Source organism: Muscardinus avellanarius, assembly GCF_963383645.1.
Source record: "Muscardinus avellanarius genome assembly, chromosome: 16".
NCBI lineage: Eukaryota > Metazoa > Chordata > Mammalia > Rodentia > Gliridae > Muscardinus > Muscardinus avellanarius.
In genome coordinates this window covers 23,187,341-23,199,551 of record NC_137802.1, presented here as the reverse complement: position 1 = coordinate 23,199,551, position 12,211 = coordinate 23,187,341, and the positions used below count along the sequence as shown (strand labels likewise).

The 12,211-nt window shown below is 46.0% G+C and overlaps 1 protein-coding gene across 2 annotated transcripts in view; it reads left to right on the top strand.

The window, feature by feature from the left end:
• The window catches only part of VPS53 (VPS53 subunit of GARP complex), a gene marked incomplete at both ends in the record, with an annotated part of 175,649 nt that overhangs the window by 113,259 nt on the left and 50,179 nt on the right, over window positions 1-12,211 (top strand). For both annotated transcript variants that reach the window (XM_080713279.1, XM_080713280.1), the window contains 2 exons: window positions 5,835-6,077; window positions 9,866-10,013. In XM_080713279.1, the coding sequence (XP_080569405.1) occupies window positions 5,835-6,077; window positions 9,866-10,013 (391 nt within the window). The remainder of the gene's footprint in view (window positions 1-5,834; window positions 6,078-9,865; window positions 10,014-12,211) is intronic.

The window sequence follows — 12,211 nt, the reverse complement described above, 5'->3', positions numbered from 1 at the left end:
CTATATGTATATGTTTTTAAATCATGAGTTTATGCTGATGCTTCCATTTCTTTTTTTTAAATTATTGGTACTGGAGATTGAACCCAGAGGCATTGTACCTCTAAGCTACAGCCCTAGTCCCATTTTATTAATTTTTTTTGTTTTAAAGCAGAGTCTCACTAGTTTTCTGAGAGTCTTGCTATGTTGCTGAAGCTGGCTGAGATCCTATAATTCTCCTGTCTCAGCCATCCAAGTACTGGGATTACAGGCATGTGCCACCATTCCCCACTTCCCCAGTTCTAATCTAATACCACAAGGCTTTTCACTTCCCCTTCTTCTATTGTTAACCATCTTCAACAACATTTAGAAGCTTGACTCAACATCCTGGATATATTTATTTGCTTGGTCCTTTGCCCATGTGTAACCAATCTCCCCGCTCTCCTCAAGCCAAACCTTTGGCTCCCCAACTCCACTAGCCAGCCCAGAGCTAGATCCTCAGCCCCCACAGGAGGCTAGGGGAAGGGAGGCAGCTGGTGAGAGTACGCTTGAGTAAGTTCCGCCTGTGACTTCTGGGGATCTAAGCTGCTCTGCCCACGCTCACCTTCCCTGCCACCTTTCTAACTACCTACACCTTCTAGTCATGGCTACCTTACTTTCCAAGTAGAACATTATTTTCCTAAGTGCTGACTGCAAATCCACCAGAAGAAATTACCCTGGTCATTTGTGGATAAGATCAGTCTGCAATGAGACAATTTTTCTTTCTTGTACTAATCGTTCCTTGATGCCACTCTGCAAGTCTTTACTTCTAAGGCATTTAATTTCTCGTTCCCAACAGTGTCATGTAACCTCAAATGCTTAAACAGTTCTTGGGCACAAAGCCCAGGCTGCAGGGATGAGGGCAAAAGAACCTACACATCCACGACATGTTTCTTTAAGCTGAGGAGCAAGCAAATAACAGCATATATCTGTTATAACAGCATATAACAGCAAATACTATATATCTTTATAGGGGTCCACAGTTTTTAAATCAAATCATTTCACAGTGGATAGAACTCAATCAGACAAACCCAAGTTCAAATTCCAGCTCCAATAAGTTCTGTTACCTTGGACAAATTAATTTGCATTTTCACCTTGATTTCTTCATCTATAAAATGGGTATAATAATAACTTCTACTCAAAGTTATGAGTATTATACATACTCAAGTATAAATGGGATTATATTTATCAGAAAATAGCTCTGTCTAGCATATAGACTTATAGCCTAAAGGGAGAGATAGACCAAAAAAAAAAAAGATTGTGATACAGTGTTAAATTACAAATATATGAATAGGTTGCTGGGCGAGGAGTCAGACTGTTGCATGCCTGGAATCCCAGTATTTGGAAGGCTGAGACAGGAGTATTGCATGTTCAAGGACAACTTGGCAGTCTAGCAAGATTCTCAGTAACCTAGTGATACTCTGTTTCAAAACAAAACAAAAAATAAAATAGGGCTAGGGTGTAGCTCAGAAGTAAAATTCCCCAGTGCCACAAAACAGACAGACAGAGACAGACAGACAGACAGATAGATTACTGTGGATATTCCTTTGTGCCTTCCATATCAGTATTTGGTTGGATAGAATCACTTATTTATTTATTTATTTATTTATTTATTTATGCGGGTCTGGGGATGGAGCCCAGGGGCATTCGACCTCCGAGCTACACCCCCTGCCCTATTTTTTATATTTTATTTTGAAACCGGGTCTCACTGAGTTGCAGAGGGCCTCACTAAGTAGCTGAGGCTGTCCGCGAACCGTGATCCTCCGGTCTCAGCTTCCCAAACGCTGGGATTACAAGCGTGCGCCACCACGCCTGGCTAGGATCACTTATTTAAAACTAACAAATCTTACCATAGTTAACCTTGCGGTAGCTTTTGCTCTTGAGTCTGTGAAACATGAACTGCTCTTTCTTTCTTTTTTATTTTGTTACTGGGGATTGAACCCAGAGGTTACTGGGAATTGAATCTCAGCCCTTTTTTGTTATTGTTTTGAAACAGGGTCTCATTAAGTTGCTGAGAGTCACACAGAGTTACTGAGGCTTGCCTCTAACCCGTGATGCTACTCTCTCAGCCTCAAATGACTGGCATTACATTATGCCTGGCGTGAGCTACTCATTTCTAGTGTCTTACATGGCCTCAAAGCATGTGAAGAGTGGAAGAGGGTGCCCAGAGAAGGTTTTTTTGACTGGTATATTTCTCTTCCACCCTAGAGAACAGTGTTGAGAGGAACTCAGTAGACTTCCAGCAAAACACAAACCATCTTTAGAAATCGTGTGTGCGTGTGTGCATGTGTGCGTGGGGGGGGGGAACTGGGGATTGAACCTAGAGGCATTCTACCTCCCAGTTACACCCCTAGCCTTATTTTTTATTCTTTATTATGAAACAAAATCTCACTAAGATGCAGAGGGCCTCACTAAGTAGCTGAGGTTGGCTGAGATCCTTCCGTCTCAGCCTCCCAAGTACTGGGATTACAAGCATGAGCTACCACTCCCAGCTCTGGAGATTTTTTCCCCCCCCAGTACTGGGGATGGAACCCAGGGGCATTCTACCTCTGAGCCACAACCCCAACCCTATTTTTTATTCTTTATTTTGATTCAGGGTCTCACCGAGGTGCAAAGGGGCCTCACTAAGTAGCTGAGGCTGGCCGTGAACTTGTGATCCTCCTGTCTCAACCTTCCAAATACTGGGATTACAAGTGTTTGCCACTACACCAGGCTTGGAAATGTTTTTTAAAGTGGAAATTTTCTTAATGCTGTGTGATCATAATTAGTGCTAATCTTACTCATCAGGTTGGCTCTGAAGTAGGAAGAAGGTGAATAAGTAGCTTCTAGAGGAGTAGATGAGTGATTAAAGTGAAAACACTTGAGAGCCTGGCTCCTGTTTTGGTTGGCACTGTTGATTTAGAGACTAGAGCCTCTCCTGAGCAGATGCAAATGGAATCTCTGGCCATCTGCTCTGTGTTCTCTGCTGCCCCACCCCACCCCCATCTCTGCCTTCCCAGCACTTCATTCCTAGCCCGTAGGAACAAAATGTGGGGGCTGATCACTAAGTATGCTCTGGGTACCGATGCGGGGCTTAGCCTGACACATACAGCTGAGCACTGGGCCAGGAAAGCACCAGCTTTCCCCTGCTGCCAGGGGCTTACGATAACAGACATGAAGCAGAAGGCTCTGTACCAGCTTCAGCTTACGAGAAGTGACTAGCTAGCTCCTGTGGTGTCTCCAGAAGGATTCTGAATCACACCACTGATCAGCGAAAAAGAGAGCCATGGCTGATTACGCATCACCCACCATGGCCCACGACTATTTGCATCCTTACACTGTATAGTAAAGTATAAAATGCCAGGTGGCAGTGAGTGGCGGATGATAGTTCTAGTCGAGAGAGGATTGGTATGAGTTGGCGTCAGGCACGGGGGTCCTGAACTGAGCTAAAGTGGAGGGGCTTGGCGCAGAGGGTGGGGAACAAGGGAGGGGTGGCACAGAGGCCCTGCAAAGAGCTGACTGGCAGAGCAGAGGCCAGCTATGGAGGACAGTGGCAGGGACCATGGAAAAGTGGGCAAGGAGAGCTTAGGAGGCATGGGGGTGGTGACCATAGCGCGTTCTAGGGCCAGCTAGTGAGGCCCTTCCCTACTTTCTGACTATTACCACGAGACTTAGCCTAGCCCTGAATCTCTCTGAGGGCAGAATGGCCACATCTGGATATAGAAAGCTTTGAATAGCAAAATCGTAGGAGTAAAATGTCATTTTTTTCCATTCCTGGTAATTGAAGCTGTGTGTGGTTCTTGTCTTTTCCTTCCTATTATATAAATATATTTTAAGAACACAGCTGGAGCCGGGGGTGGTGACACACACTTGTAATCCCAGCACTTGGGAGGCTGAGACAGGCGGATCGCAAGGTTCTAAGCCAGCCTTGGCTACTTAGTGAGGCTCTCAGCAACTTAGTGAGACCCTGTTTCCAAATAAAATATAAAATAGGTCTAGGAGTATAGCCCAGAGGTAGAAAAGCCCTGGGTTCCACCCCCAGTAACACACACACACACACACACACACACACACACACAAACAGAACACAGCTGGATTCGTGTAGCCTTCAACAGCCACATGTCAAGTGGGGCCCTTCCATGTCCACACAGCAGAACTGTGCAGAGCGCGATGGCCACAGCTCCACCAGCTTCTGGCAAATCCATGGATATGTAAATGAGAAGTGGGCAACAGATGGCAACCACTCTTGCCACCGTGACTAGGGCAGCCCTGGAGCCACTTCCATCACCCGTCTCCTAAGATTTTGTCACATCTTTGATTCTGGAAGTTCTGAGAAGAAGCTGCAAATTACATTGAGAAGGAAAGCATTAGTGTGTTTTGTTGTTGGTGTTGGTGGTGGGTTTTTTTTTTTTTTTTGTGTGTGTGTGTGTGTGTGTGTGTTTGGTGGTACTGGGGTTTCTGGAAGCCCTTCTACCTCCGGGCTACACTTCCAGACCTATTTTATACTTTTTTTTTATTTGGAAACAGGGTCTCTTAAACCAGCGCGGCTGGCTTCTAACCTGCGCGATCCTTCTGTCTCCGCCTCCCAAGCGCAGGGATTACAAGTGTGCGCCGCCACGCCCGGCTTATTATTGTTTTTAAAATAGTTTCTCTTTGTTTAGGCATCCATCCTGGGGACCCATTTAGGATCATGATGCCTGAATTTTCACTGACAGCCTTTTTTGTGAAGCAGAGAGATTAAAAGCACAGGCTTAGCTGGGCGTGGTGGTGCACACTTGTAATCCCAGCAATTGGGAGGCTGAGACAGGAAGATCTGGATTTGTGGACAGCCTCAGCTACTTAGTGAGGCCCTTTGCAACTCAGTGAGACCTGTTTCAAAATAAAAATAAAGAATAAAAAATAGGGCTGGGGGTGTAGCTCGGAAGTAGAATGCCCCTGAGTTCCATCCCCAGTCCCACAAGGAAGAAAAATGAAGCGTGAGGCTTAGAGCCGGGCTACGTGGATTTGAATCCTGGCCTCACCGCTTTACTGCTGTATGAATATGACCTTGAGCAAGATGCTCAACTTTTCTGTGCGGACTTTCTGAAGAGGAGGACAGTCTCAGTGCCTGTTTCTAAGGTCATTGTGAAGAGCACATGAAGTCCAATACGGTGATGTTTATAAAGCACTGCCATGGCACCTGTGTTGGGAAAATGGGCCCTGTCAGTGTTGTTTGGGGTTTTCTTTTCTTGGTACTAGGGATTGGACCCAGGGTCATTTACCTCTGAGCTGCACCCCAGCCCTATTTTATTTTTTGTTTTAAAACGGTCCTGCTAGGTTGCCTAGAGGCCCACTAACTTGCTGAAGCTGTCCTTGAACCTATGATCCTGTCTCAGCCTCCCACGTCCTGGGATTACTGGCATGTACCCAGACCTGGCTGGGATTTTATTTTTGAAGAAGGGAAACATTACTAGATGGTGGTAGGACTAGTGTACTTATTTAAGTGGTAGATTCTATACTTATCAGCTCTGCCAGTAAGTTTTGTGACCAGCTGTCTACACATTAATGTTGTCATCTTCTAGAGGGGCCAGCAGTGCCTTATTTCCCTCACAGGGTCTCAGAGTCCAGTGTAATCATGAAATGGCACAGAAAGTATGCATCCACACACAGATGCCAAGCGCTGTGGCCGCCGTTATGGAAGGGTGGGGTGAGTGCCATTATCAATAAAAATTAACCCACTCTTGAGTTTTAGGAGCATCAGGAATGATTATTCATGGCAGCCACCTATGCACCTTGCAAACAAGCACATTTACTTTGTCTTTCTTGAAATAAAGTAACATTTTAGGTTTTCTTCCTCCTAGAAACCTTGGAGAGCTGATAGATCGGTTCGTGGCCGATTTCAAAGCCCAGGGCCCACCTAAGCCCAACACGGATGAAGGGGGTGCTGTGCTCCCCAGCTGTGCTGACCTCTTTGTCTACTACAAGAAGTGCATGGTGCAGTGCTCGCAGCTCAGCACCGGAGAGCCAATGATTGCCTTGACCACAATTTTCCAGAAGTACCTCCGAGAATATGCCTGGAGAATCCTGTCTGGCAACCTGCCCAAGTAAGTTCTTTTCCTCACTCTCCCAGTGGTGGTGTGAGACCTAAAATAATCCTAAATATGGGAATCTTTAAGGAAGTCTACTCTGAAGCTGTTTGCTGAGCTGCTAAGCGTGTCAAGGAGGAAAACACCCTTACTGAGTTCCCAAGGGTCTGATGCGATTTCCTCTCTGATGAGAGGAAATTCCACAGCTGATCAAGACCATTGGTGGAGATGCCCACCCTGGCTGCAACATAGGTCACACCGTGGCACAGTGGACTCTAGGGAGGTAGTCCATACTGTGTGTGTGTGTGTGTGTGTGTGTGTGTGTGTGTGTGTGTGTAATTTGCATGTATTCAACAATAGCTACTCAGCCAAAACAAAACAAAAAAGAGCAAGGCAAGGGAGGTAACTATTATGTGGCACAGGCAGATTCACTCAAGCCTCATTCAGCGTGGTTTTCCCTGGCGTGACGGGGGGAAGCTCAGATCTGACTTTCCCTCCATTTGATTAGATCTCAAAGCCTTTCTTGCGGCTCTGCTGGGCAGTCTGATGTTTAAAGAGCTCTGCTGGGCAGTCTGATGTTTAAAGAGAGCAGAATTTGGGCAGAGGTCCTTTGCATAGCAAGGCTCCTAATCAACGCACCACTGCATTCCAAGACACTAGATTGCTGTATTGCATATAGCTTAAAATAAGTAGATGGCCAGGCGTGGTGGCGCATGCTTGTAATCCCCGCACTTGGGAGGCGGAGACAGGAGGATCACGCAGGTTCAAAGCCAGCCGCGTTGACTTAAGAGACCCTGTTTCCAAATTTAAAAAATATTAAAAAATAAGTCTGGGAGTGTAACCCCAAGGTAGAAGGGCTTCCAGGAACCCCAGTACCACACAAAAAAAGTAGAAAACTTAAGAGATATTTTAAGCCAGGTGTGGTGACACACATTTGTAATCCTAGCACTTGGAAGGCTGAGACAGGAGGATTGCAGTTCAAAGACAGTATCAGCTACTTAGTGAGACCCTGTTTCAATATAAAGAATAAAAATTAAGGCTGGGGGTCGCTCGGAGGTAGAATGCCCTTGGGTTCCATCCCTGGTACCACACACACAAAAAGAGAGATTTTGATTACATAGCAATTTCAACTGTAATTGATTATGATCTAATGTCATGCTTCTCAACTTAGTATTTACAAATCTTTCCCTTGGCTAAATTAACAATTGTAGAATTAGTTTTGTGCCATATATGGGAGAATTTTACATTATTTGGAGGAAAGAGAACTGAATTATCTGCCCTTCAGGAGATTTGATGAATCAGGTATGGTTTATTAATGAGAACTTTTTGACTATGACAAAAATTATCAGCCTGGAGTGGTAGGGGATGCCTGTCATTCCAATACTTGGGAGGATGAGACAGGAGGGTCACAGATTCAAGGCCAGACTTAGCAATTTGTGTGTGTGTGTGTGTGTGTGTGTGTGTGTGCGTGCGTGCATGCGTGTGTGCGCGCGCAGTACTAGGAATGAAACCCAGGGGCATTCAACCTCCGAGCTATAACCTCTGCTGCATTTTTTATTCTTTATCTTGAAACAGGGTCTCACTAATTTGTGGATGGCCCAAGTAGCTGAGTCTGTCTGTGAACCTTGATCCTCCAGTCTCAGCCTCCGGAATGCTGGGATTACAAACGTGCACCACCATGCCCGGCTTATTTATTTATTTATTTATTTATTTATTTATTTATTTATTGTGGCACTGGGAGTAGAACCCAGGGGCCTTTCCACCTCTGGGCTATACTCCCAGACCTATTCTTAAAATATTTTTATTTGGAAACAGGGTCTCACTAAATTGCTGAGCACCTCACTAAGTAGCCAAGGCTGGCTTCGAAACTGTGCGATCCTCCTATCTCAGCCTTCCAAGCACTGGGATTACAAGTGTGCACCACCACGCCCGGCTAGTTTATTCTTTATTTTGAAACAGGGTCTCACTGAGTTGCAAAGGGCCTCACTAAGTAGCTGAGGCTGGCTGCAAACTGCAATCCTCCTGTCTCAGCCTCCTGAATGCTGGATTACAAGCATGTGCCACCACGGCCGGCTCTCTAGCCTTAGCAATTTAATGAGATTCTCTTTCCAAATAAAAAATAAAGGGGCTGCGGAGTATCTCAGAGGTAGAATGCCCCTGGCTTCAATCCCCAGCACCACACACACACACACACACACACACACACACACACACACACTTTAAAATTTCATTATAATTTAGAAAACACATAAAACTATAAGAAAGAAAATGAAAATCACCTATAATCTCACCACCCAAAGAAAACCCTCTAGCTTTTTTTTAGTCTTTATTTTTTAGTCTTTATTCACATATACATAAAACGTGTGAAGTGTATGTTGTTTTTTTTTTTTTATGGTACTGAGGATTAAACCTAAGGGCATTCTTCTTCCAGCCTACACTCCTGTTTTTTATTTTGAAACAGGGTCTCACTAAATTGATGAGAGTCCTGCTAAGTTGCTGAGCGACCTGCTATCCTCCTGTCCCAGCCTCCCAAGTGCTGGGATTGCAGGCATGTACCGCCACGCCCTATAAAAGATGAGCTTTTGTTTGTTTTCTTTGTTTAACAGAAACAGTACTATGCTACTGATAGTCTCACACCCTGCTGCTTTCACTAACCATCATCCTGTGAAGATTTCCCCATGAGTAGTCAGTTCCCAGTGGAAAACTAATGGCTCACTCAGCTGGGATTTGGTTAGTGAGGCACTGTTCATAGAGATGGGGGCAAGATGGAAGGAGGTCGCAGAGGATTCTAAAGCAGCCACATAGCCGGGCGTGGTGGCGCACGCTTGTAATCCCCGCGCTTGGGAGGCAGAAACAGGAGGATCGCGCAGGTTCGAAGTCAGCCCCGCGCGCTGGCTTAGGAGACCCTGTTTCCAAATAAAAATGTAAAAATAGGTCTGGGAGTGTAGCCCGGAGGTAGAAGGGCTTCCAGGAACCCCAGTACCACCAAAAAAAATAAAAATAATAAAGCAGCCACATGCGAGTGTGTAATTGGAATACCTCGGAAGTCATGCCAGAGCTGGGACTGTGGACAGGGGCTGCCCCACGGAAGCTGTAGTCATAGAGGATATAAGCTGCCTTTTGGTCTCTTGAGTTAATTAGAACTTCAGGCAGGAATCATGTCTTGTGTCTGTGTGTGGTACTAGGGATGGAATCCAGGAACATTCTGCCTCCAAGCTACACTTCAATCCCTTTTATTTTTTTTGTTTGAAACAGGATCTCCCTGGGTTGCTAAGAGTCTCACTACATTGCTGAGGTTGTCCTCAAATCTCCGATCCTCCTATCTCAGCCTCCCAAGTACTGAGGTTAGACACGCACCACCTTGCCTGCTAGGAACCATGTCTTAGCGTTCACACTTGTACTCCTCCACCAGCACAACTTGTTATTCCCCGTGTAAAATTTTCCCAGCTGAGAGAAACAGTTGGGGAAACAGCTTTTGTGCTACAGAGGCTCCTCAGTGAGCCCTACATAGCAGGAAATTCCAAGCTAAAGCAAGAAGCAGCTTAACAGCCTCCTGTGTGTCAGGTCCTCATAATGACCAGGACCGATTCCTGGCTCACCTTAGAATGGGCTCTTCCTACTCCCGATGGTGAGAGAATCTAAACAGATGAGTGTCAAGGCAAGGTCAATAGGAAGAGGACCCATTGTATGTGGTTTATTTGGGACGCCGCCAGCTTTTCCTTCCCTTTTTGCTTTGTCTTAAAATATGTAGTTCAGGAAGCAAATCAGTAGATCCAGCCTGACTAGTTCCTGTTCTTTTTCTTCAGAACTACCAGCAGTGGTGGAGGGCTGACCATCAGCAGCCTCCTCAAAGAAAAAGAGGGCTCGGAAGCAGCCAAGTTCACCGTGGAGGAGCTGTGCCTCATCTGCAGCATCTTGAGCACGGCGGAGTATTGCCTGGCCACCACCCAGCAGGTGAGGGCCCGCTGCGCGGCTGCACAGTTGAGGAGGCCACAGATGACCTGGGGCAGACCCATTGACCCCCACAGAGGAAGCCTCAGCGCCCAGCCAGGAGATTGCTGGGGCAGCTGTCTAAAGGAGACTGGGCAGGAGAGCCTGGCTGGTCTCCTCCCCAGAGCTGCCTGAGCCTCTCACAGGCATGACCTCTTAAAGTAGGTCAGTAGCACTGTCTCCCATCTGAGAAAAGCAGCAATGAACTGAGCGGCACCAGGCCCCAGCCTTGGCAGCGGCACGTCATGACCATTTATTCTGTTCTCAGAATGTTACTAAGCTAAGTGGAATCCTTTGGGTTTTGTGTGTCTCCTGAATTTACATAGCATGCTCAGTCTGCCGAAACAAATAGCCATTGTTTAGATGCTGACGTTCAGGAACCGTGAAGCAGGAAGGGGCGATGCCTCTTCGAGAGCCCCTCACAGCACAAGTTCAGCCAACTGGTTTAGCAGAAGGAAAACCCAGAGGAAGTTTCCATTCTGCCTTAGACATGGGATTAGCTCTTTTTCTCACTGGTCTGGGATCCACTGAGGCCAAGAGAAAGAAAATAATCTAGGAAGAGCCTGCTTTTCTACCTCTTTGTACTTATCATTTATACATGTCTAGGTCATAGCAAGACAGTCATAAATGGAAGTTCAGACATCACAGCTGAGTGTGAGCCCGGGGAGGGCTGCAGAGGCCAGCTCCCAAGTGTTCTCCCAGCCAACCAGCAGCGAGGCTCAGGCAGGCGGTCGCGTGCTCTTCCTGAGGCATAGTCACCTTGAGTTACACAGGTGTGACATCTGGCCTTGGAGCCAGAGACAGCAGTCCACTTAGCCCAGGGCAGAATATCCTAGGCAAGGCTTCCAGATTTTTTGATGAAGAAATACTATTCAAGTGTTTTCTGTGTGTGCAGAAAAAGAAAGATATACAAACATAAATTTAGTCTTTTAAAAGTAATATAAGGTGGTGCATGCCTATAATCCCGGCTACTCAAGAAGCTGAAGCAGGAGGATCACAAATATGAAGCCAGCCGGGGCAGTTTAGTGAGACTGTCTCAAAATAAAAAATAAGCTAAGTGTGGTAGTATACTAACCTTAGTACCTGGCAGGGTAAGACAGGAAGGTCACAGATTCGTGGCCTGCCTCAACAACTTAGCAACGCCCTCCACAACTTAGTGAGATCCTGTTTCCAAATAAAAAATAGGGCTGGGGTGTATCTCACACAGAATACCCTTGGATTCAATCCTTAGTACCACACATAAATAGATAGCCAGCCAGCCAGCCAGCCAGCCAGCCAGCCAGGGATGTAGCTCATTGGGAAAGCAGCATGGGGTCATCCCCTGTACCAAAAAGGGGGCATGAAGGGATTACAAATAATTACTCACAATCCCTTCATCCTCAAATAATTGTATTAGTAATTTGGGTTATTTTCTTCAAATCATTTTTCATAAAATTCACCTTTCTATCTATTTTTTTTTTTCAAGTACTGGAAATGGAACACAGGACATTCTACCTCTGAGCTACACCTGCTCTTTTTTTTTTTCTTTTTTTTCTTTTTTTTTTTTGTGTGTGTGGCACTGGGGATTGAACTCAGAGGCATTCTACCTCCATGCTAATGCCCCAGATCATTTTTATTTTTATTTTGAAATAAGGTCTGTCTAGGTTGGTGAGTCTCACTACTTGCTGAGGCTGTCCTCAAACCTTTCATACCTCTGTCTCAGCCTCCCACAAGGATTACAAGCATGCGCCACCACCCAGACTCCAGCCCTATTTTTTTAATTCTTTATTTTGAAACGGGATCTTACTAGGTTGTGGAGGGCCTCACTAAGTGGCTGAGGCTGGCCCCAACATGAGATCCTCCTGTCTCAGCCTCCCAAGTGCTGGGATTATAAGCGTGCACCACCACGCCTGGCTTGGCCTTGTGTCATGTTGTTGTTGGTATCATAGCTTTAGCATTCCTCCTTTTCCTGACCGTCTGTTCCTACCAGGCGTGGTGGCGCACACTTGTAATCCCAGTATTTGAGAGGCTGAGACAGAAGGATTGCAGGATCAAAGCCAGCCTCAGCTATTGAATGAGGCTTTCAACAATGTAATGAAACCCTGTTTCCAAATAAAACCGGTCTGGGGGTATAGCCAGGACCCCTGGGTTTTATCCCAAGTACTGCCACCCTCCCCCCAAAA